The sequence below is a fragment of the Phyllostomus hastatus genome, unplaced genomic scaffold (genome assembly GCF_019186645.2).
Source record: "Phyllostomus hastatus isolate PE091 unplaced genomic scaffold, TTU_PhHast_1.1 phas_scaffold_442, whole genome shotgun sequence".
In the NCBI taxonomy this organism is placed as follows: Eukaryota; Metazoa; Chordata; class Mammalia; order Chiroptera; family Phyllostomidae; genus Phyllostomus; species Phyllostomus hastatus.
In genome coordinates this window covers 6440035-6463418 of record NW_025334030.1, presented here as the reverse complement: position 1 = coordinate 6463418, position 23384 = coordinate 6440035, and the positions used below count along the sequence as shown (strand labels likewise).

The 23384-nt window shown below is 53.5% G+C and overlaps 1 protein-coding gene across 1 annotated transcript in view; it reads right to left on the bottom strand.

The window, feature by feature from the left end:
• Nucleotides 1–23384, bottom strand: part of CLCN7 (chloride voltage-gated channel 7) — a 26681-nt gene extending 3297 nt beyond the window's left edge. The window contains exons 1-21 of the mRNA XM_045820787.1: nucleotides 23190–23384; nucleotides 14617–14688; nucleotides 11586–11657; nucleotides 11378–11443; nucleotides 10772–10904; nucleotides 10394–10503; nucleotides 9533–9613; nucleotides 8734–8796; nucleotides 8554–8637; nucleotides 7648–7741; nucleotides 7309–7373; nucleotides 6624–6740; nucleotides 5498–5552; nucleotides 4946–5006; nucleotides 4266–4404; nucleotides 3788–3881; nucleotides 2860–3029; nucleotides 1550–1601; nucleotides 1175–1302; nucleotides 811–896; nucleotides 297–426 (exon numbers count right to left, since the gene is read on the bottom strand). Of these exons, the coding sequence (XP_045676743.1) occupies nucleotides 297–426; nucleotides 811–896; nucleotides 1175–1302; nucleotides 1550–1601; nucleotides 2860–3029; nucleotides 3788–3881; nucleotides 4266–4404; nucleotides 4946–5006; nucleotides 5498–5552; nucleotides 6624–6740; nucleotides 7309–7373; nucleotides 7648–7741; nucleotides 8554–8637; nucleotides 8734–8796; nucleotides 9533–9613; nucleotides 10394–10503; nucleotides 10772–10904; nucleotides 11378–11443; nucleotides 11586–11657; nucleotides 14617–14688; nucleotides 23190–23342 (2025 nt within the window). The 5' untranslated portion in view covers nucleotides 23343–23384. The remainder of the gene's footprint in view (nucleotides 1–296; nucleotides 427–810; nucleotides 897–1174; nucleotides 1303–1549; nucleotides 1602–2859; nucleotides 3030–3787; nucleotides 3882–4265; nucleotides 4405–4945; nucleotides 5007–5497; nucleotides 5553–6623; nucleotides 6741–7308; nucleotides 7374–7647; nucleotides 7742–8553; nucleotides 8638–8733; nucleotides 8797–9532; nucleotides 9614–10393; nucleotides 10504–10771; nucleotides 10905–11377; nucleotides 11444–11585; nucleotides 11658–14616; nucleotides 14689–23189) is intronic.

Sequence of the window (23384 nt, the reverse complement as noted above, 5' to 3'; positions counted from 1 at the left end):
GGTGCAGCTCAGGGCAGGTGCATGAGATACACGGGTGTGCCACCAAACCCACCCCCGGGGACAAGGCTTCCACAGTCATGTGACCTGGGTCCTCTCACAGCGGAATTCTACCACAATCCCAGACACGGGGTCTCTCCGTCCCCACAACCCATACCTGCCCAACATACCCTGTTTGACAGGTACACGGGGAAGAGGATGGCTTCCCTGTGAGGCTGGGGGAGGCAGGAGCTGACCTGAGGCTGTTGGCTCCTGGGAGACGGCACCCAACCCAGGTCTCCCCGCCCAGGTCCCGGTACCTGGGTGTCATCAGTGGACTCCACCACGGGGAACCCGTTGTGATTGGATGCCGTGCTGCTGAGCACGTCCACGATGACGCCCACTTTCTCCTTCCTCCGCAGGCAGGTGACTGGTGTACTCATTACCTCCCTGTGGAAGAGCGAGCACTTCGTTCACTGTCAGCCACGTGGTGATTAGCCATGTGGCCACCGGGGTTCCTGGCAGGCCCTCTACACGCCAGGGCTGAAGTTCAGCAGGCTCGAAGCCGCTGGACGCAGTAAGCCAGGAGACGGGGATATAGGAAGCCCAGTGGCCGCAGACCCCGGTGCTGCCTTGGGAGAACTAGTCCTGGGGGCGCCTGTAGCCCTGACACCCAGACGTTGGCACGCCAGCATGTGGCTCCCTTCCTGCTCCTGATCCCCACACTCACCCTGCCCGAGCATCAGCACCACTCACCACCCCAACCTAAGTGTAGGGAGGAAGCCGCAGGCGTGCAGGCCTTCAGCCTGAACCCAGACAGGGGAAACGTGATACCTGGCAGTGAGCGAGTGCGAGGTAACCGGAGCTTCCCAGTGCAGGAAGGGAACGCTTTGCAGCTGGATGTGCATGTCGTACAGGCCCTGAGGAAGGGGGGCATCATGCACAGTGCTGACAAGGGGCAGGGGTCCCAGGGCACAATGACCAGCCGCCACGGGAGGGGTCCAGGGAGGGGTCCCAAGTGCACTCTGCCTGCCACCAAGGCAGAAGCTGTTTGGGGGATGGTTTCACAGGAGCTCCCTTCCCGCCAATACTGCTACACAGCCCAAGTCCCCACGTTCTCAGGCTCTGAGACCACAGCACGGGGATGGAACCCAGAGTGAAGTCGAGGGGCAGGCCAGCCTCTCCCCACCAGCTGCACCTCAATGAAGATGTCTCCTACGATCTTGGCGGTCATTAGGACAAGCATGATGGGGAAGCCGTAGGTCACGTTGCTGGTGGCTTCCATCATGATAACTGTCAGGCTTAGTGTCATCCTCACGATCCCACCTGCCCAGGTAGGGAGAGGTGGGCTGGGGTGAGAAAGGGGTGGTCGCTGTATGCCACTCCACCCAGCCCCTCTCTTTGCCCCTGCCTGCCCCTGTTCTGTGTACAGGGCCTGGCCCCACCCACTCAGGGCCCAGGCGCACCCTTAAGGAGTGGTTGATGACACTAAACTGAATACCCGGCCTTCAAGCTCCAATGAAGTACCTCCCTCTCCTGACCTTGGGATGCCCTCCTGGCAGACAGGACTCACCGAGCTGGGCAGCTGCTCCCATCAGGGCATACTTGCCGGGGTCTGCCCAGATCTGCAGGGATGACATGAGGTGACATTGGGTGACACTCCCCACCCAAGCCTACCATGTTCACTGACACTACCAGAGCCCACCTGGGCTCAGTAATTTCACATCCAGGAGAGTGTGCACACATGTAGGTTGCAAAACAACCTACACTTCCTCAGAAACAATGAAAGTCTGGAAATACCCATGAGTGGTCCGATCCAGGACACCCTGAATGGGTCATGCCATCTGCAAATGCTGGAGAACTCAGCAACACGAGACAGGACACCCTCAGCATTCAGAGGAGGAAGCGCTACCCACAGGTGCAAGTAGGGATGGGGGGCAGCACAGTGTGTGCAGTGACTGTCACCTGTGCAGAACACCTGCGCCACCGAGGGAGCACACGAAGGGGTAAAAATCTGATGTGCACTACAGCACGGATGAACCCTGGAAACTGCGAGGGGAGCCAGACACAGACAGTCACGTGGTGTGTGGCTCCACTGACACAAAGTGGCAGGACGGGCCACGTCCACCGAGACAGAGTGCAGGCGGTACGCGGCTGCCAGGGCTGGACGGGGCATGGCAGGGGACGCTGATGGGGACAGGTCTCTTTCAGGGGTGATGGGAATGTTCTGAACCTACGTAGTAATAATGGTCCCACACACTGAACACTCCCAAGAACCAATGATTTATACTTTTAAACGGTGGGTTTATGGTATGTGACTCATGCTGTAATTAGAAAAACACAGAACACCGTGTCTGACAGGAAACCTGAGACCCGAGAACAGCGTGCCCCGAGTCTGGCAAGGCGGGGTGAGTGGTGGGACAGTGTGGGAGAGACTCGGCTGCCTGTTAAATTTTTTAAAAATCTTATTTGAGTAACTAAAGAAGGAAAGGGAATAACGTAAAATTAAAACCAGCTGCCCGTACAGGCAGGAGGGGGGCGGGGGGGCCCACAGAGGCCGAGTGGCACGAGGCGAAGCCTGTGACCCACATAGCCAGTCACCCCTTCCACACGCAGCTTGGGTGCCCACCCAAGGGCATCCAATCCTTCCACGTCACCTTCCTTCACGGAAAACCCCTGAGCGTGTCTCCTTGGTATCATCTCTAGACCACACACAGAGACAGCCACACTAATGGTGTGGCCCTAGCAAACAGCAGCAGCCAACCTAAGGCTGAGTAAAACGACCAGAGGCTCTGACATGCTGACCAGAGCCCACCAGCACTCCCACTTCCCCCCAGCCCAGCTCTGGTCCTGCGAGCTTGGTGCACGGAGACCCTGACTTACTGCGGCCCCGGTGAGGTAGGACAGCGAGATGCCGAAGAGCCGACCCCAGGCAGCCCCAATGAGCAGGGACGGGATGAAGACACCCGCGGACACTGTCAGACCGTAAGTCCAACAGGCCAGGAAGAAGTAGACGAGGGTGAAGAGGCCGAGGGTCACAGGGTTGTAGGAGCCTAGTAGAGAGGGGCGGGCCAGGGCCTGTCATACAGCCTTGTGCCCAAGCAGGGCTGTTCGTCCAACCACCCACCCGGCTGCGACTTCCAGGTCACATCCTGACCCCTACACACCCTGATGAGTCCCCTGAAGACTCCCCATTTTCAGAGGCCAGAGCACCAGGTTCTGGAGGCTGGGTCCTCCGAGGCGAGAGGATGGTGACCCCACCCAACCGGGGCAAGTGGGGCCTAGCGCCTCCAGCAGGACAGTGACCTGAGGTCGGGAGAACGTGTCCGTCGAAGTCTGTGTGCAAACAGTTGGCATCACAGCGCAGACCACTGGGGGTCGGGGAGAAAGGCCACCAGGCACATTCCACACCAGGTAACTTCCAGAAGCAGGAAGACACGAAGAGAACCCTGCACTAGCATGTCGGGAGGCCTGGTGCTGACTGCTGCCTTCATTCAACAGTTTCTAGAAAGGGCTTGGCCTTGCTGCACATTTAAATGCCTTTCTGTTAAATTCTGTGGGCTCCTGTCACACGCATAGAGGGTAAGGACCAGGAAAGTCCTGGCAGTCTCCTCTGTGACAGAAAACCAATGGAGACAACCTAAGGTCCCTGAGAAGCAGGAAGACGCCATGGGGGAAGCACAGCAGAAAAGCCTGATGCCGTCTGCTCTGGCTTTCGTGCTCACGGGTCCGTGGGTTGCTGCAGACCACACCAGAGTGGGCAGCGCCCCACGGGGATGTGCGTCCAACAGCACCAAGCACAGGCACGCACCTGGGGGGTCATGGAAAAGGCCAACCACACTCTTCTCTGGAGTGTTGAAGAAGGCGGCAGCCATTGAGTTGTACTCGCCATCTGCACAGAAGAGCTGCAAGGTTGGGAAAGAGTATGGGCCAGTGGACGGGGCAGCCCCAGCCAGCACCAGCCACATGGCAGGATGGGGGCAGGGTGCTGCCTTAGACGGGAGGCAGGCTACATTTCCCGGGTCCATACCCACAGCCTCCACTTCTGAAGTCCTCCATGGCCCGTCAGGCTACCATTTTGAGAGGAGGACTAGGTGAGACTCCAGCTCCACCCAACAGCCAGATTTCCTGGCACCCAACAGGCTGCCTAACCCTTTCGAAGACGCACCAGCCTATTCTGCACAGAGCTCCAGAGCTCTGCTGTGTTAGCTGCCCTCCTGCCAAGAGAGGGGAGTGCTCCTCCTCAGAGGACCTGTTCTGGCCCCCACTTGGTAGGTCCAACCTCCTACCTGGAGGGGGTAGGACACGGAGCTGCCCTGCAGGGGCTGGCAGTCCCGGGATGAGTAGATCAGCACAAAGGCAACGGTGGCTGTGACGGCAGCCACCAGCATGGCCTCAATCACCTGGAGGCAGGGCCGGTGGATGTACCTAGAACAAACACTGGGATGAACCAGGCCTCCAGACACCTGAGCAGTTGCCACGGCAACCTCAGCCTGTGACTCACTGAGAGCTGCTGATACAACACTGATTAAGAGGGTGACACAGCACGTTCAAATACCAGTCCACCCAGACTCCTGCACGTCCTCAGATAACCCCCTGGATGCCCCCCAACGCATTTAAGTTGGTGCAAGAGGACGAGGAGGAATCCACTCAAGCCCAGAATCCACCCCCACAAACTCCAGTAATGGCTGTCCTAATGGCAAATGCAGCCATGCCAGCTACCTGTGCCGAGGGTCGGTCAAGATGGCCCTGGGCGGGCCAGGCACAGGCCAGGATGCACAGGCAGTGCCTCCCTGGCCAGGCCTCTCCTAGCCTTACCCCGCCTGCCCCTGAGCCATACACTGGTCTATCCCCTTCACGCACAAACCATCACAAAGGGATGCACACCAGCACGGGGCATTCTGTGTAGCCCTGTGGGCACACAGCCCACAAATAAATTTTCGCTGGGGCTGCAAAACAGGTTTCTCACCTGATTCGGAACATCGTCAGCCAGTAATTCAAAGCATTGAACACGGCCCCAAGAATTCCACCTGAGATTGGGAAGGAACCATGTATAAGAAACACGAAAGGAGGATGGAGGCTGCTCAGGCAGCAGAGGGAAGAGGAGGGGACAGCAGGGGATGGACAGTCTGTGAAAACACCTATTCTCCATCACCACACCTGGTGGATAGACAGAGGGGCTTATTTCTGAAAGGCTTTGCCTTCCTTTCAGAGAAAAGGCTTTCACAGAGTAGTGAGTGCTGTCTGGGGCCTAGCCTACTTCTTACATAGCTCTCCCAGTGGAGCAGAGCCCCGGTGTCCCTAAGGTGTGGACTTCCTCCTCAGGTGGCCCTGGAGCAGCAAGCAGAGTGTGGGGGCTGCAGCCCTCTCCAGCCATTTCAAAGCGGGGCCAGGCCTGGAGTCCTGTAGGCCCTGACCACACCACCTGCTTTGCTCCTGCTGGGAGGTGCTGGCTGCCATCCTGCGCGATGGGAAAGCATGGGGCCAGGAGGGTTGGGGTCCTGCTCAGGACGGCCCTTACCCACCACTCCCATGGCGATGAAGATGGGGATCTCATGGATCGTGTACACCATTGTCTGTGCAAAAGAGAAGAGCAGACGTTCTGTGAGGAAACATGTCATCAGCGTCTTGCCACTCAGACCAGACTCGAGGCCTGGACGTGCTACACATCTGTCACACGCGTGGGAACCTTCCAGCACTTTCACACTGCACTGCGCAGGCCCCGCAGGAAACACACTGGGGATTTTGGGCAGACTGTGTGACTTCTCACACGGGCTGGTCTGCAAGGCGCTCAGAGGCCCTGTGAAGCTTTATCTTCGTAAGGCTCTCCCCTGTTCCTCACCCAGGCATCCGTCCACCTGAGAAGCAAACGACCTGAGCTTTGACAGAGGGGCGTCAAGGAGGGCAGGAGGAAGAGCCTGAGGAGCACATCTAGTGTCCCAGACAACCCCAAAGCTCCAACGTGTTCCTGTGTGCCGACATCCTGGGAGCAAACGTTCTGGGAGCAGGTCCTCCTTGTAGTGCGTGGTGCCTGCTGTGCGTGGGCCAGGCCTCCCTAGGGACCCCGGCCTGCTCATGCTCGCCCTCCATAAGCTGGGGTGTGAGCACCCCAGGCTCCACAAGTCTCAGTGCCATTGTCTAACAATCTGAGGATGTCTGAGATGTCCCTGGAGTGCCCCCTGGTTTAGGATGCCCTCATCCTAACCTGCACACCAAGTTGGATGTGTGCTTCCCTAGCGCACCTCTGGTCCCTGGTACTCTATTATTATTATTATTTTTATTATTTTTAAAGATTTTATTTATTTATTTTTAGACAGAGGGAAAGGGAAAGAGAAAGAGAGGGAGAGAAACATCGATGTGTGAGAGATACATTGATTGGTTGCTTCTCACACGCCCCCAACTGGGGACCTGGCCCGAAGCCCAGGCATGTGCCCTGACTAGGAATTGAATAGGTGACCTTTTGCTTTGCAAGTCAACACCCAACCAACTGAGCCACACCGGTCAGAGCCCTTGGTGCTTATAAACAAGAGCTCAATTTCACAGCAAAGAAATGGAGTTTCCCAAAGGTCCAAGTTCTCAGGCTGACCCTTAGGTATACAGTCATGGCCCCACACCAAGAACCAGAAACAGTGAGTGGGACACGTTACCTCCGTATCAAATCTTCCAAAATTGATGAGGCCCGGGCTGGACAGGTCCCAGATGTTTCCATGGTAAATGCTTAAGACAAAGTTCAGTGTGAAGGTAGAAATCATGGAAGCAAAGAACTGTGGGCACAGAGACAAACGAGTACCATCAGAACAACAGTGCTCACCCAGGTGAACCCCTGGAGTGGGGAGGAGGCTGCAAGAGAGGGGGCTGCCTCTGTTCCTGTCATTCAGGAGGCCCCTGGAGGCCCTCCAAAGGCTAAAGGGAAGGAATCTGAGCCTCCATGGCCAGACCCCTCAAGGCTGGCTAAGCCGGGCGAGTGTGGGCCCTCTAGCTTCTGCTGGGTGAGTCTGGGGCCAAGCCAGGACGGAGCTGCGGGAAGATGGTGTGCAAGGTTTGGGGGTTCCCAATGTGGAGGTGGAAGAGAAGCAGATGGAAACAGTGACCATGACTGGCAGAAGAAGGGCAGGTGGTAAGAGGAGGCAACACCTCAGGGTCAAGTGGGGCACTGAGGTGGGCTATGATGACCCATGGGGCGCATGGCTCCCACCATGGCTGAACAGGAACCTCAGGTAAGGGCACCAAAGTGTGGACCCAGAGCTTCGTGTCCACTGGAACAGAGAGGCCACTGAGGTCAGATGCAGGCACTGCCCGACCTGGGGAGAGGCGCCGTCTGTGGGCACTTACAATTCTCCATGTCAGGAACTGGTTCCAAAAGGAGGCACCTTCCTCCAAGCTGAAGAGGACCCCGCCTGGAATGCAGTGGCCCAGCCCTAAAGTTTCCACCCGGGCACAGGGAGCCCCAGGCATAGGGAACCCATGCCCCCAGCCCCTCACACCCCAGACCCAGGGCACCAAGCCCACATCAGAGGCAGCCATGGGGCCTCTCCGGAGGCACCCCACATGCTCACCACCACCCAGCACCCAAGTCTGCAAACACCTAGACTATTCCCTCACATGGCAGGGATGGCCTGGCTTCCTCAACACAGGCAGTTACTCGTCAGACCACACAGGGCCCCTACTCACCCACAGGGGCCCCAAACGCAGCAGACACCCCAGCTGCAGCTCCTGCAGAGACAAAGTCCCGCTTCTCCGTATCTCTGCGGAAGTACTCGAAGATCTGAATGGGAACACAGTAGACAGGGAGAGGGCCTGAGCCGGCTTCTCCAGGGGCACTTCTCTCAGAGGCAGATGGCTGGCTAGAGGCCACCAAGGCAGGGGCCAAAGGGAGGGGCAGGAGGTGGGTGCAGAGAAAGGGAGTCTCTAGACAGTCAACTCCTCAATGCCAGACTCACAAAGACTGAAGAACCAAAGAGGCAATGAAACAGAATTCCCTTGCGTTCCAACAACCATGAAAAAATAACGAGAGATCCATCACACCAAGAATTAAGCTTTATGATCTGTGCAAGCGATACATTAAAAACTCAAAAACTCCACCAAAAGACCTAACAAAAACTGAATGAAAAACTTAAGCATGTTCTTGATTTAAAAAGACTCTGTTCTGTAAAAATGTTAACTGTCTTTAAATTCATATATAAATTCATTGCAATACCCATCAAAAGGCTGGTGGTTTTTTTGTGAAACTTGACAAAATTATTCTGAAGTGTATCTTAAAAATTAAGCATCCTTAAACTGTAGGCAGGTCATTCCTGACTTTTTTCTGGGTCATCCAGTCCTCGGAGAAGCTGTTCACAGCTACAGGCCATTTCCCCAGAAAAACGCACATCCACACAACACACTGAGAGTCAGGCTCTGAGCAGGCTCCTTGGGCAGGCCCGAGGAGAGCTGCCAGGACAGGCCACGGAGGGGACCCTCAGATTCACTGTTGGGGATGGCCCTGGCAGAGCATACCTGCACAGAGCAGGAGAGACCCTGCTCTCTGACACACACGGTTACTCTCATCCTCAACATCTGTATCAGGAGAGAACTCACCTTGAAATCTCGCTTCAGGGACGTTGACCTCCCCTGGGAAATCCCAGCTGCAATCACAGAGCCCGAGTGAATCATGGGCCCCTCCTGGGAAGCACAAGACAGCCCACGTCAGGCGAGTTCAGAGAGAACCTGGGTTATAGAGGGACTCAGCCCAAAGCGATGCCCCTCAGGCTCCATTACCTTTCCCACGGCCAGTCCTCCCACCACAGACAGGATCACACCAGACACTTTGATCACCAGGGTCTGGAGTACAAAGGAAAATGTGTCAAATCTCTGATTAGAAGTCACACACAGTCTGAGAACCTGAGCCACAGTCCTGTGCAGGAAGTAATACTAATAATGCAAACATCCCAGCACCCATGAGTGACAAAGAGGGCACTCAGAGACACCAGCACGACCCCCCCCGCCGGGAGGTCGCGCTGCTCCCCCATGTGCCCACCACCACCCCACCCCCGGGCTGCAGGACTCCAGGCACCCAGGAGCATCTGCTCCCCGGACGGGGGCAGGAGAAAAGCATTGGCAAATCCCAGGCTGAGACAGGCAGATCGAGTCACAGAAATGGCCACAGGAGAAAACCTGACTTCCCAGCCCCCCTGGAATCAGTATGTCACCAAGAACATTAAACATAATGAGTATTAGGAAAACTGTTGACACATGGAAAATGCTCCTCCCCTCCAAAAACAGGTGCTCTCCCCCTGGAATGTTAGCCACCAGAGAGAACTTACACACAGCTGCGATCACAGCACGCGCGCCACTTAAGCACTGCTGTGTTGTTTAAAATGTTCAGAGAAAGTTTTTACCACTTTCCCAAGAAAGTTTACATAAAATCTGCCAGTGCATCCACACACAGGCTCGTCAGCAGCACACAGAACGGGTGTGGGTGAGTCTCGGCGGTGCGGGTGGACGACAAGAGGCTTCTAACCCAGCACAGAACCCCAACGATGAGCACCATGCTCCCAGCCAGGGTTCGCCTTCTCACCTTGAGCCGGACTACATGGGGGATCTTCACTCCGTTGAGGAAGCACTTGATCTGGGGGATCCCACTGCCAGCAGCGACTGGCTGGAAGGAGAGGAAAGTGAATACAGAGCTGGTCAAGCAGAGCAGCCATAGGCCCAGGGCAACCCAGCCTCATGGTGCTCGAGATGGGAGATGGGCTGGGGAGGGGACAACACAGAACTGGATAGGACGGCTGCCTGGGGAAGAGGCTTCTCACTTTTCCCCACCCCAGATGCAGAATGACCACTGAGGGGTGCAGATGTTGTGGGATGTGAGAGGGGTTGGGAATGGAGACGGACAGTGGCCCAGTGCCCCACAGTGGGGAAGGAGGCAGGGGACAGAGTGGGGATGCTCTAGGACAGATGAGAGGTACGTATCATGTACTAGCTGGGAGGAATCAGAGTTCCTTGCACTCCCTAGGGGAGCACTGCACCCCAGACAGAAGCTTCTAGATGCTTTCCCCTCTTCCTTCTAACACCTCATGACAAGGGAAGAGCAAAGAAAGAGGCACGCTATAGGAAGGGCTTCTGGGAGAAGTCCTGGAATAAAGGGCCCCTAGGTGGGTCTGATCCCCTCAGGTGGGGGTGGGAGGGTCCCCTCCACCTGGACCACTGGGTTGGGTCAGCCCTGCAAGCCCTAGGGACCCCCTAGACATGGGTTGTGTGCTTCCCCCCCACGGGCCTCACTGTGAAAGGTGCTGGGTAGGGAGGCCCAGATACACATTCTGTTCGCAGTGAACTGTTTAACATCTGCACCAGTGTGACCACGCAAACCTCACTCGCAGAAGCTGCAGTAGGTGAGCTGGAGGAGCTCCCAGCACCCAGGGCTCCCTCGTGGCCATACCTCTATGAAGGCAACAATCATGGAGCCAACCATCACGAACGCCGAGTTCAGCGTGGCCCACAGCAGGAGAGAAAAGGACAGCCCCCCTTTCTCTGTGAACTTGTCGATATCTGGGCTTGTCAAGGAAGACTATTAGCTTCACCACCTGAGGTGCCACACCCCCAGCCCACCACACCTCTGTGCTAACTGTGTATCTCAGAGACCTTCCACAGCCCAGGAAGAGATGCTACCCACCCAGGCCCACCTCTCCCAGTTGGAGGGCAAATACCCAGAGACGCCTCCTGTTGGGCCTGCCCTGGGCAGCATGGCCACTCGTGGGACCCTATGCTCTGCTCTGAGCTCCACCTGTCTGTGCTGCGCACCTTCTGATAAGGATACTGTCCTTGACAACCTTGTATTTCAGGCCAGCCAAGTTCTCCACCATGATGTCGATGAAGCAGGCCACGAGCCCCGTGAGGATCCCTATCATGGCACAAATGACCCAGCGCTTGATCTCCACTGTCCGGAAGGCCTGCGGGGGAGGCACCAGTCAGAGGCAGTTGCTGTGGCAAGACATCAACCACAGGCTACTCTGCTGATGACATGACTGGCCTGGCATTCCGCAGGCCGCCACCATGCACAGTGCACTGCCCTCTGCATCCCCAAGTCCATGAGGGCAGCCTCTGGCCAGTGTCTCAGACACGATGGAGCACTGGGGTTGGGGGTTTGTGTGTGGACCTTCCCAAGCAACCCATAATCAGTTGTTGACTTTCTGGAGGCTGTAGCTGACATGGCTAAGACCAGCCTTCTTTGCTGTATCTGGGACGTGACACAACACCCTTTCCTGTACCAGGTGTTGGGTGACACAAACCAGAACCCACAACACAGGGACTGAGGACAAAGGGGAGAGAGAAGGGCACACATCGCCACACCCGGGTGTGAGAGCAGCACCAGACCAGCCCCTGGGTCAGCAGGGCAGTGCCCCGGCTCCGGCCCCAGACTCACCATGTGGTTGATGCGCCTCTCCTCCTCCAGGAACAGCTGATTCTCACTGTTGTCATAGTCCAAGCTCTGTAGACCAGGGCGCAGAGACAACACAATGACCAACCTCGATGTCCCAGGTTCACACCGGGCAGCTGGCAGGCGTGAGACTGGAGAGGGGAGGAAGTGCCTGGGGCTGCACGGGGCAGGGGCACCCAGGGAGGAGGCCCACCTCATATTTGAGGGACAGGAGCTTCTCATTGTGCGGGATCTCCTTGGGGAAAGGGTGAGAAGGGTCCATCTCCTGCAAAGGAAGAGGCAGAGCCAGGCACTGACAACCTAGCATGTTGAAGAGTGAAGCACAAATGAGTAGAGGACAGAGCACGTGTCCACTCATCTCACAAAGCCACTACTCCTGACCCCAAAGCTAGACACGGACACCAGGGGAAAGGCAACCCACTGCAACGCACATCTCTCGTGAGTAGACACAGAGTTCTCAACAGGGCGCCAGTGGGCTGGATCCCGCAGCACATTAGGAATGTGAGGGTGATTTAACACCTGAAAACCAACTGGAGAATATATTTTTGGTCTTTGTACCAGTTCCTGGCAGCTGACTCCTAAAATCCTGGGCATCTCTGGGTAGTGTCTTTTGGGAGCTAATGAGATGGAGGGAAGGTGGCAGTTCCTAGGCTTTAGGATGGGGGCTGCCTGCCAGAGAGACCCGGTGTGATTCGAGGATGGGAACGTTCAGTCCTAACCTCCTTGGAGGGTAGGGCTGGAGACAGAGCTAATCACCAATGACTTAATCAGCCTGTGTAATGGGACCTTCATAAAAACCCTAAGTGAAGGGCTGGGGAGCCTTTGGACCGGTGAACACGTGAGGTGCCGGGAGGGCACGCTCCCGGAGGGGACAAGTGGGGAAGTTTCTTGCAATTGGGCAAGAAAATGAACTAAAAGGCATTCAGATTGGAAAGGGAGAAGTGAAACTCTCTATTTGCAAACGGCACAACCCCACATGTGGAAAACCTCCCCAGAGTCACTGAACACCGGCAGAATTGACCAGCACTCGGGGAGCCTGAAGGCCACAGCACCAGCACACGAACGCCGAGCGCATGTCTACACACCGGCACTCAGCGACCGCAATAAGACTAAGGAACCTCTCCTCACAACTGCATGAAAAGTGAAATATAGGAAGTAAAATTTATTCCTAAAATTCATTTAACAAAAGTGTAAGATTTAGCCCCGGCTGGTGTGGCTCAGCAGACTGAGTGCCGGCCTGCGAACCAAAAGGTTGCCAGTTTGACTTCTGATCAGGACGCATGCCCAAGCTGTGGGCCAGGTCCCCAGCCTGGAGTGTGTGAGAGGCAACCAATCAATGTTTCTCTTGTGCATCGATGTTACCCACCCTCTCTTTCTCCCCAGCTTCCTCTCTCTCTAAAAAATATATTTAAAAATCTTTTTTAAAAAGTGTAAGATTTGTATGCTGAAAATTATACAACACTGTTGAAAGGAAGGAACTGAAGACCTAAATAAATGGAAATATCCTGTGTTCCTCAGAAGACTTAGTATTAAGATTCAACATAATTCCTGTCTAAATTCCCACTGGCATCACTGAAGAAACTGATAAGCTGATCCTAAAATCAATATGGAAATAAGGGCTCTCAGAGAGATACTGCTGTCCAACCTGACAGAGGAAGCCCACAGACAAAGGCATTCTGGCCTGAGATACCAGGCTGTGAAGGACGACATCGTTGTGTGAAGGTGCCCAGCACTGACAGAGTAGAAAACGCCAACATCCTGACTTCAAAGCTACAGTTGTCAAGACAGGTGTGCTGGCTCAAGGACAGACACCGAGATTAATGGCAGGCAATCGAGAGTCGGAAATAAACCCTCCCATTTATGGTCTATTGATTTTAGACGAGAGTGCCAAGACAGTTCAATACGGGAAGCATAGTCTTTTCACAGACTGCTAATGCGAAAACTGGACATCCACGTGCAAAACAATGAACTTGGACTCTTATCTTACACCTGTACAAAATTAGTAAAAAATGGATCAAGATCTAAAACTGTAGAATGTTTCAAAGAAAACACAGGAGTAAGTTGTTATGACCTTGGACTAGGAAATGGTTTCCTAGATACAACAAAAGCACAACGGTAGAAGATAAATAAGCCAGACTTCATCAGAATTAAAGGCTTTTGCCCTGGTTGGTGTGGTTCAGTGGACTGAGTGCAGGCCCATAAGCGGAAAGGTCAGCGGTTTGATTCCCGATCAGGGCGCATGCCGGGGTTGTGGGGCCGGGTCCCCAATTGGGGGTATGTGAGGGGTAACCAATCGATGTATCTCTCACACACTGATGTGTCTCTCCCTCTCTCTACTAGTAAATAAATCAAATCTTTAAAAAAAATTAAAGGCTTTTGTACTTCACAGGACACCATTAGAAAGTGAGAAGACACCCACAGAACAGAAAAGTTTCTGTGAATCATGTATCTGATGAGCAATTTGTGTCTAAACTATATAAAAATACATAAAAACTCTTGTAGCTCAATTATAAAAACCAATATCTCAATTAAAAATGGGCACAGAATCTAAACAGACATTTTCCCAAAGAAAACATAAAAGGGCCATCGGCACAGGAAAGATGCTCAGCGTCACTGGAAATGAAAATCAGGACCATGAGACACCTGAGGGAGTCAAATGCGAGACTGGGGGAGGGGCTCAGGAAACGTTCTCCTGGCAGCTGCTGGACCGTCCAGCCCTGACACAGGGGCAGAAGAGGACATCATTGCTGTCCAGGGACACCCACCCTGAGATGCCCACCCTGCCCCCAGGGCCCTCCTCCAGCCTACCTGGTGTCACCCTCCTGCCCATGGCACCTGTCCCCCGGCCTGCTTCCCACATCCACACCCAACATGCCTGGCCAGCGTTCTGCACCTTTCACACACCTCCCCGCCTCTGCTCATCTGGCCTGGCCTCAGCGAACATGGCCCCTTGGAACCGCATTCCCTGGTTACCCAGGATCTGCTCCTCATCCTGTCTCTCAGCTCTGCACAGCCCCTGTTCGTCTCCAAGCTCTGTATGGCCCGCCTGTGTCTGTCCCTGAGCTCTGCAGAGAATGGTCCACGTCTTTCCCAGAGCCCCGCACAGCCCTCCCCACATCCGCCACCCTCCAGTTTGGCATTTACTGTCTGCCCTCTGCTAGGCTGCAATTCCACACAGCAGGCCTCGTCCTTGCTGGGGATAAACAGGAATGACTCCCACTCACTGGGTTCAGAAGCTGATCGTCCTGCTCCACGTTGCTCATCTGTCCAATCTGGAAAGATGCCGAATGGGGTAACTGGAAACAAAAGAGAAACGACAGGGCGCTTAGCCACAGGGCCATCACCACCCCACCAGGAGAGCTTGATCTCATGTGCCCCTGCTTGGGGAGCACAGACCCACATCTGCTGTGTGGGATGACAGCAAGGCCAGCACTGGACCCAGGTCTGCCCCCACCACCTACAGCCTGTCCCCAAGAGGTCCAGCCTTTGAATGGGAAATCCAGGCTTTCCCTACTCCACAGGCCCTGCCCCCCCTTGTTCTAGGGCACTTCAGAGATTAGAGATCTGCCAGCCACCAGAAACGGGGCTGCAGGCAACCATGCTGGTATCCTCCTGACCAAAGAACATCAGGCATTCTGGGTCCTTCCTCTGGGAGCTTTTATGTCATTGTCCCCCCCACACCGTGTCCCCCATCATGAAATCAAGTGGTTCTGCCGTGGGGGTTCTGTCACAGGCCTCCCGGCTAACTCCACAGACATGCAGTCTGAGGCACCTCCTCTCCCAGGGCAGAAGTGCCCTCAGAACCCAGAGCCGCCCCACTCCGGAGTGGGGCCACATCCAGGACCCAGGGCACAGGTCAACCATGAGGGCAACCCGGAGCGTGACTTCTCTCATACCCACTGCTGGGGCATGGCAGAGGCCTGGACTAGGAAATGAAACACAGGTTTTCAGTTATATTTCCATTTCAGAGAAACAACAAATCATGTTTTAGCCTCAGTATCTCCCAAATATTGCACGGAACATACTTGAACTCAAATATGACTCACTGTTTCTCTGCAGTGCAAATGCAGCTGGGCACCCTGCGGCAGGAAAACAAGCAGCCACGACAGGTATGAATTCTGCTGCACATTCAATGGATACCCAGCCAGAGTGCGCTGTGACTCTGCTACAGGACCTCTGCAGTCAGGGGAACAACCTGTGCTGCCTCGAGTGTTTACTAATGGAGGGGACAGGAAAAGTGAGGGGCACAATGTGGATCAAAGGACATTGACTGATTGGGGGCGGGGGTGTCTGAATCCCCTGGAACTGCGGTAAACAATTACAATGGACAGTGGGCTTAAATAGAGAAAAATTTATTCATTCCCAGCCTGGAGGCCAGAAGTCCAAAATCAAGGTGTCGACAGGAAGCACTCCCTCTCAAGGGTGATGAGGAGGCTCTTTCCTGCCTCTTCTAGCTTCTGATTGGTGCAATCCCTGACATTCCTTGGCTTCTGGCCACATCATTCTAATGTATGCTTCCATAGTCACACAGCCTCCTCCCCGTGTGTGTGCCCAGATTTCCCTCTCCCTATGAGGACACCTGTCACTGGTGTCAGACTATGCCAGGTTGACCTCATCTTAACCTGGTCACGTTTGCAAAGACCCTATTTCCATGTGAGGTCCCATGTACAGGTCCCAGGGGTTAGGAGTAGACAGTCTTTTGGGTAGTAATACGTGAGATTCGTGCTCCACTTGCACAAACGTGTGCTTTTCTCTATGTACATATGGCAGATGTCAGTAGAACAGGTATTAATGAGAGAACATAGGTGCTCTCTCTTCTAAAAACAATTGACAATCCCCTCCAACTGCTAAATCTGATGAGAAAGGCAGGCAGAGGGCCAGCCCCCTGGCTGCTGTGCTGGCCGGGGAAGGGACCCCAGTTGAGAGTGAACTCGAACCAGGAGGTGGCCTGGCACTGGTTGCAGTTCCCATCTCCAGACAGAACACGTGACCTGGGAGCACGCATGGCCCGCAAGCCCGAACACAGCAGCACCAAATACACCTTCTTGGGGACGTGCCCACACATGGAGACCAACCAAGCAGATGGGGCACAGAGATGGACAAACTCAGCTGAGCGATGCCCAGGCAGCACCGAGTCAGACTGTGAAGAAAATGGGAACGCTGGTACTGCCATCCACCCTGACAGATGAAGCCCACAGAAAAAGGCATTCTGGTCACTTTCATCTTATTTGTCACTGGTCATAAAAGCAGCTCAATTACGTCAGGCAGTCATTTCCCCCACAAGAATGTGGCCCAGAGTCGGGTCCCACAAAGCATTTCTTCTGACATCTAAACTGTTTCTGGGGCCAGGCTGTGACCTCACGCGTGGCCTAGGGAGAGGAAGGACAGGACTCATTCGTTCAGGGGACTAGGGTCCCTCAGCACGTGGCCTTGGAAAGGCCAGATGAGCACAGGGTGCCGGCACCCTGAGCGTGTGTGGACCGAGGGGACAGGCTTGAGTGGGAGGAGGCCAGGCCCTCTCTCTGCTCCACGTCTTCACGGTTTCATGACTTCTTTTCTGGACTTCACGGGCATGTTTTAGGGACTATCTCTTGTGAAGACAAAAAGCCATTTACTTAAAGTTCAATAATTTATTGGGTGTTTTGTCTGTTTCCTTGTCTGTTCTTTTTTTGTTGTTGACACTACTACAGGTGTCCCCATGTCCTCCCTTTTACCACCCCCTCCCTGGCCTTCACCACATTTGTTGTCTGTGTCCGTGAGCTACACACATGTGCTCTTTGGCTGATCTTCCAGTCTCCCCTGCCCCTCCCCCCTGACAGCTGTTAGTCTATTCCATGTATCAAGCCTCTGATTTCATTTCATTTGTCAGTTTATTTTGCTCAATAGATTCCACTTATGAGTGAGATCATACAGGTATTTGTCTTTCTCTGACTGGTTTATTTCACTTAGTGCAAGAGACCATGGTTGCTGCCTGGCCTCTGTGTTTTGTGTCGGAGGAAGCTGTTCCCAGGCACTTGCCCTGATGCCAGACACTTCGGTTTCTCCCCATACACCACTGTGGCCCTTCAAGCTGCTGAGCCGGTGCTGTGGCCCAGGGGAAGTGAGTCTGTGTAAGTCCTAAGTCCATCATGGGCCCTTTATGAGGAGATATGTGAGAATCCTATACTTTTCCTCTGCCACCCCAACCCCCATTGGTTTTTACAGTAGAAGTTATGGGGACTTATCTTCCTGGCATTAGAGCCCTGGGCCGGGTGGTCTGGTGTGGGGCCGGGATCCCTCATTCCCTAGCTATCCCTCCCAATTTTTATCCACCATACATGGGTGTAGACCACCTGTTCCGCATCTCTGTCCCTCCTACCCATCTGAATATGACTTTTTTAATTCCTTGGTGGTCGGACTTCCATACAGCTCGATTTTTTTGATGATTCCAGGTGATATCACCCGGGTAACACCCGGGTAACACCTGGGTGATGATTCCGGGTGTTTTGTAGTTTAGTTGTAATTTTTGCTGTGGTTGTGGGGGGGGGGGGGAAGCCATGTTTACCTATGCCTCCACCTTGACCAGAAGTTCCTTCTCTTGTCTTAAACACAAGTTAAATACTTGTTCTTTAAACTACTGATATACACAATAGCTGGCTGAAATCTTCCAGGGCAGGATGCTGAGTGAAAGTAGCAATCCCCAAAGATTTACATATTGGGCAGCCCCACTGACCTGGCATTCTCGAAATGCCAGGCCTGGAGGGGTGAGAGCAAGTCAGTGGGGGCTGGGGTGTGCAACTGTAAGAGTAAAACAAGGGCATCTTCCGGGTAATGGTTATGCTCTGTACTGGGACTGCAGCGGCGCTCACACAGATCTACACATGTGACGTCACAGCAGAGAACCACACACACCGCACTGATGCCAATGCCTGGTTCACACTGCACTGATGTTATGTATGACGGAACCACTGGGAGAAACTGGGGGAGGGTGCACAGGCCCTCTCTGCACTGTCTTTCAACTTCCTGTAAATCCACGATTACTAAAAAATTTAAAATATTTATACACAAATGGGACTACATCAAACTGAAAACCTTCCGTGCATCAAAGGAAACGATACACAAAGTAAAAAGGCAACCTACAAAATGGGAGAAAATATTTACAAATAGGTTTGATAGAGTTAATATTCAGAATATATAAAGAACCTGTATAATTCAATAACAACAAAAACAAAACCAAAACCAAAAAAAACCCTAACCAGATTAAATAATGGACAAAGGACTTGAATAAACATTTTTCCAAGACATACAAATGACCAGTAAGCACATGGAAATGTGCTCAATATCATAATCACCAGGAAAGGCAAATCAAAGCTATAATGATACCATTTCACACCTCTGAGGATGGCCAGAACAAAAACACCCGGAGAATAACAGGTGTTGGTGAGGATGTGGAGTGCAGAAGTCAGAGCCCGGTACGCTGTGAATGTGAATGCAAAATTATGTGGGTGCTGTGGCAAAGCATGGAAGTTCCTCAAAAAGTTAAAAACAGAACTATCATATGATCCAGGAATCCCACCTCTGTGTATACACCCAAAAGAATTGAAAGCAGTGTCTGAAAAGAGATGTTTGCACACTCATACTCACACTAACATTCACAGCAGCTAAAATGTAGAATCAACCCAAATGCCCATTGATGAGGAAGGGATAAACCAAACGTAGCATATACATACAAGGGAATACCATTCGGCCTTAAAAAGAATGGAAATTCTCCACTTTATTACAACATGGATGGACTGTGATGACATTACAGTAAGAGACAGGAGCCAGTCACACACACACACACACAAAACAAATACTATATGATTTCCACTTATATGCGGTCCCTGGAACAGTCGAATTCACAGGGACAGAAAATGGAATGGCAGTGGCTGGGGTTGAAGGCAGGGAAAGCTAGTGTTTGACAGGCACAGTTCAGTTCACAAGATGAAGAGTTCTGGGGACGGATGGGGGTCAGGGCCGCATGGCAGTGTGAAAGCACTCACTGCCGCCAAACTGTGCACGTAAACATGGTTAAGATGGTCAACTTTGTTGTTTGTTTTTACAATTAAACGAAATTTTAAAAACAAGTTAAAGGTTGTTTGCTGCCCCACTCTGCATTCTAACATCCTCCAGGGTCCATGCTCAGCACTGAAGACGCAGGGCTGCCACAGCCAGAGCTCACAGTCCAAGGACACACGATTCCCACAAACGAACAAGTGTGAACTAGGAGACTTGAGCTCAGTGGGTGGGTGACTAGGAGGCATGAGGCTGAGACCTAACGGAAGAAAAGGAGCAAGTTGTATGGCAGGGCGGGGACAGACAGAGTGGGAAGAGCTCCCCTGCTGCCTTCTCTGAGCACTGTGGCCTCTGCAGAGGGGTCGGGAGTGCCTCCCAAGACCCTCTGGTTAGGCCTGGGATCACTCTTGTCCCTCAGCTCTCTGCTCTGTCAGCCTGTGTGTCCTCGCCCACCTCCCCAGACTGTGAACTTCCTGAGGCAGCGACTGTGCCCCACCCATACTGGTCCCAGACAGGAATCCTTGGGGAGAGAGCAGGGTGAATGGCCTGGACCCTGCTACGTGGTGCTGGGGAGTGTGGATGGAAAGATGGACAGGACAAGGATGTCGGGGCAGAGGAATTCCTGGAACGGCTCCCCTGGTGGTGGGTGCTGCCTAGAGAAAGATGGGAGCTCACTTTCAATGAGCAGAACCCAAGGGGCTAGATGACAAATGATGGGTGGGCAGCTTCCCTGCAACCCCCCGCCTCCCTGGCCTGCTCAGATGTAGTCTGTGGCACCCGGTCACCAGGGTCAGGCACAGTCCCACGAGTTAACCCCAGTTTCCAGAGAAGTAAGATCCTCAGAATGACTCTGAACACCCACTGGGAAGTCTTGGGCAGAGCTTCCCAAAGCAGAGGTCCCTGGAAATGTCCTGCATTTACAACCACTGTAAATACCCAGCCCTTGCCCCCGAGCATCTGTTTCTGGCTCAGATTTCCCTCTATAAGTTCCTAAAACAGTCCACTTCCTATTGCCGACACACATGACCATGACTTGCTGGCTGACCTCACCCTCTGTGTCCCAGTAGCAGACAGGCAATAACTCACTGGATAACCAACAAACCACAAAAAGGGGACAGCGACCTACAGGTGGCTCTGAACAGCCTGGTCCAGGATGGACAAAGGCTGAACTCAGGTTCGTCCTGGCCCACCCTGCCCAGGGTTGTGTCTGCTCCTCACTGGGCACTTAGCAAACTCACAGGAAAGCTACTTGGCCTCACTCTGTCCAAAGCAGCTACTTCAGGGGAGTGGCAGGCTGTGCCCATGCTGAGGTGTCAACGCCACCATGGTCCAACTCTGGACATCCTGCAATAAACCTTCAAGGGCCAGGAGGCGGTAAGGACCAGCTCTCATGTCCAATTCACTAGAACATTCAAATAGGGAGGCCGCTGGCCCAGGTCTTCATTTTAGTTCAAATGGCCCTGGACTGAGAGGCACTTACAAGCTGTCTTCTGCTGTGGCACTAGGTGGGGTGCACAAACCTAACCACGAACTCAGCCCGCTGGTCCAGACCAGGTCCTCCCTGCAAGAAAGCCAGCAAGGAGGAGTCTGTCAGCTGCCAGTGGAGTTGTGCCATAAATGCCAATCCAAAGACAATCGCTTTTGTGTAGCTGCTCTTAAAGCCACCGAGAGTGACTAATGTTTACTGTCTTATGACAGGCACTGTGCTCAGTGCTACACAACTATTAACTTCTTTACAGATGAGGTACCTGGGCACCTGGTCCCGGGCAGTGCTCCTCACAAAAATGCCTCCAGTACTGTCTTTGCACCAGTCCATACAAGGCAAGCTAAGGATCCATCCTTTAAGACTTGAATTTCCAGCTTTCTGCAGGGCAGGGCTCTCCTGGAGATAAAGCAGCTGTCCCCTGCAAAGCCTGAGCCGGCATCTCACTCCAGCTTCCACTTCCCCACTCCAACTTACTTTCCAAACTCTTCAGGGTCTTAAACACAGACCTCACAGAGCACTGGCCTGCTTCTGCATGAGTCTGGTGCTAGTAGGAAGCTGCTTCACACACTTCTGTGTTCCAGGAAACTGCATGCAGGCAGCAAAAGCAGGTGCATTATAAATTATTGAAAACATTGTTTAAGAGCAACTAATCAGTTGTTATTAAATGCAAACAGACAAACGTAAAAGCTTGCAAAGATTCAAGGGAATGATTTCTAAGGGAGGAGATCAACACTTGTTCTTCAAAAAAGCCAACTCATGTATCTAGTTGCAAAGAGAAGTGTGAAACCATGACCCATTCATTTGGTCCTGAGATAAACCCAAATTTAACCTCAAGGTTTCCAATCTCTTTACCAGTCAATCCTTAAAGCTAGTTTGTGTAGACTTCAGATAACTTTCTTTTCAAAGAGGAAAAAGGAACAAAAATGTTCCAAGAAAATAACAAAGCACCCACATCCCCACCACCCCAGATCTGCTCCTTCAGACCTGAAACAGAAAGCATTTCATTAGATCTCTCTCAAATGGCGCTGAGCAGCACCCTGCTGGTGAAGGGCAGACTCTGGCCTTCAGTCCAGTGAATTTCCAAGGCACTGGGGAAATATAGCAGTAAGTTCTACACAAACACCCTGATGTCCTTCCTAATCCTTAAACACTATACACTTATTTAAAGGACAGATCTAGAACAGGAGGTCAAAAGTAAAGAATAATCAGAAAAGAAAATAAGTCCAATCAACAAAAAGTTCCTTGACTCAAAATTGATACAACACACAGACACACATTTAAAGGAACAAACAGCATCACTGACATGCGGAGCACATTTCGACCACCCTGACTTGCTGCTTAGTGTACCTGAGTGCAATGAACTGCTGCAGGAAACTGAGTTCAAGTACTTGGCATTTCTGAGATCGACCTGAAGTCGATCCCTGTGTACTGATCCCTGCAGAGAAGGGTGGCAGAGTTCCTCAGTTCACTGCCAGAGAAAACTCTGCAGCCCAAACTGTTAAAAAATCTCCTGGGAACTGTTAGAAGAGTTGCTTATGTTTTTATCACAATTTGGGGGGGGGGGGGTGGGGGAAAGAAAGAAAAAGTAAACGATCACCTGAACAGAATTCCATTTGCCTTCCTTTCAAAGTCATTTTGGAGGCAACTGTCAGGAAATAAATTAGCTTCATGCTGTCAAGGACACAACGGCAAACGTGCTAGTCTGCTCATCCCGCCCACGAAACACCCGAGCGTAATGGCGAATTCCACCTGCTACTAGATACATCCCTGCTGGGCACCTGACCCAGAACTTCTTCCCAAGACTCCAGAATCAGGGCCTAGGTTCCAATGTCAGCTCTGTCATTTGCTAGGGAGACCCCGGTAGCGTTCCCGAACCCGTCCGCGACTCAACTTCCTTGTCTTTACAATGGGGATGAACCACCGAGTAAGGTATTCACCGAGTCCCCGTGAGGCTCAGCTGAGACAGTGCACTGCGCAGTCCACGCCAGCGCCCTCCCGGCAAAGTGCCACCGCCCGAGGACCCTGGGCCTGTCAGAGCCTCAGACACTCGACTCGTAGCTGCCCACGGCCACGGTCTTCCGTGTGCGCGCCGCCACGGCGAGACCGGTTCCCGCGAGAAGGGAGACTGCGAGGCGCGGACCCAGGGCTGGCGCAGGTTACCGGGAAGCTGCCTCTTTCCGCCCCGCCGCCCGGCTTCGCGCGCGACTCGGAGGTGCTGGAAGTCTCTGCTGGCCAGGAGGCCAGGCGCGAGGCCTCAGTCTACCGCGAGCTTCTCACCCGGCAGACAGCCTCAGGCCCGGCCCCGTTCAGCAGCGGCGTGCCCTCCCCGGCCGGCGCCCCGGGCCGTGCCGCCCTCCGCAACAGCGGCGCCGTCTCATCATCATCCTGGTCGCGGCCGGACCAAGACACTTTCTTGGAGACGTTGGCCATGGCCCGCAGCCTACCGGTGTTTTTTCCCGTGACCCGCGCTGA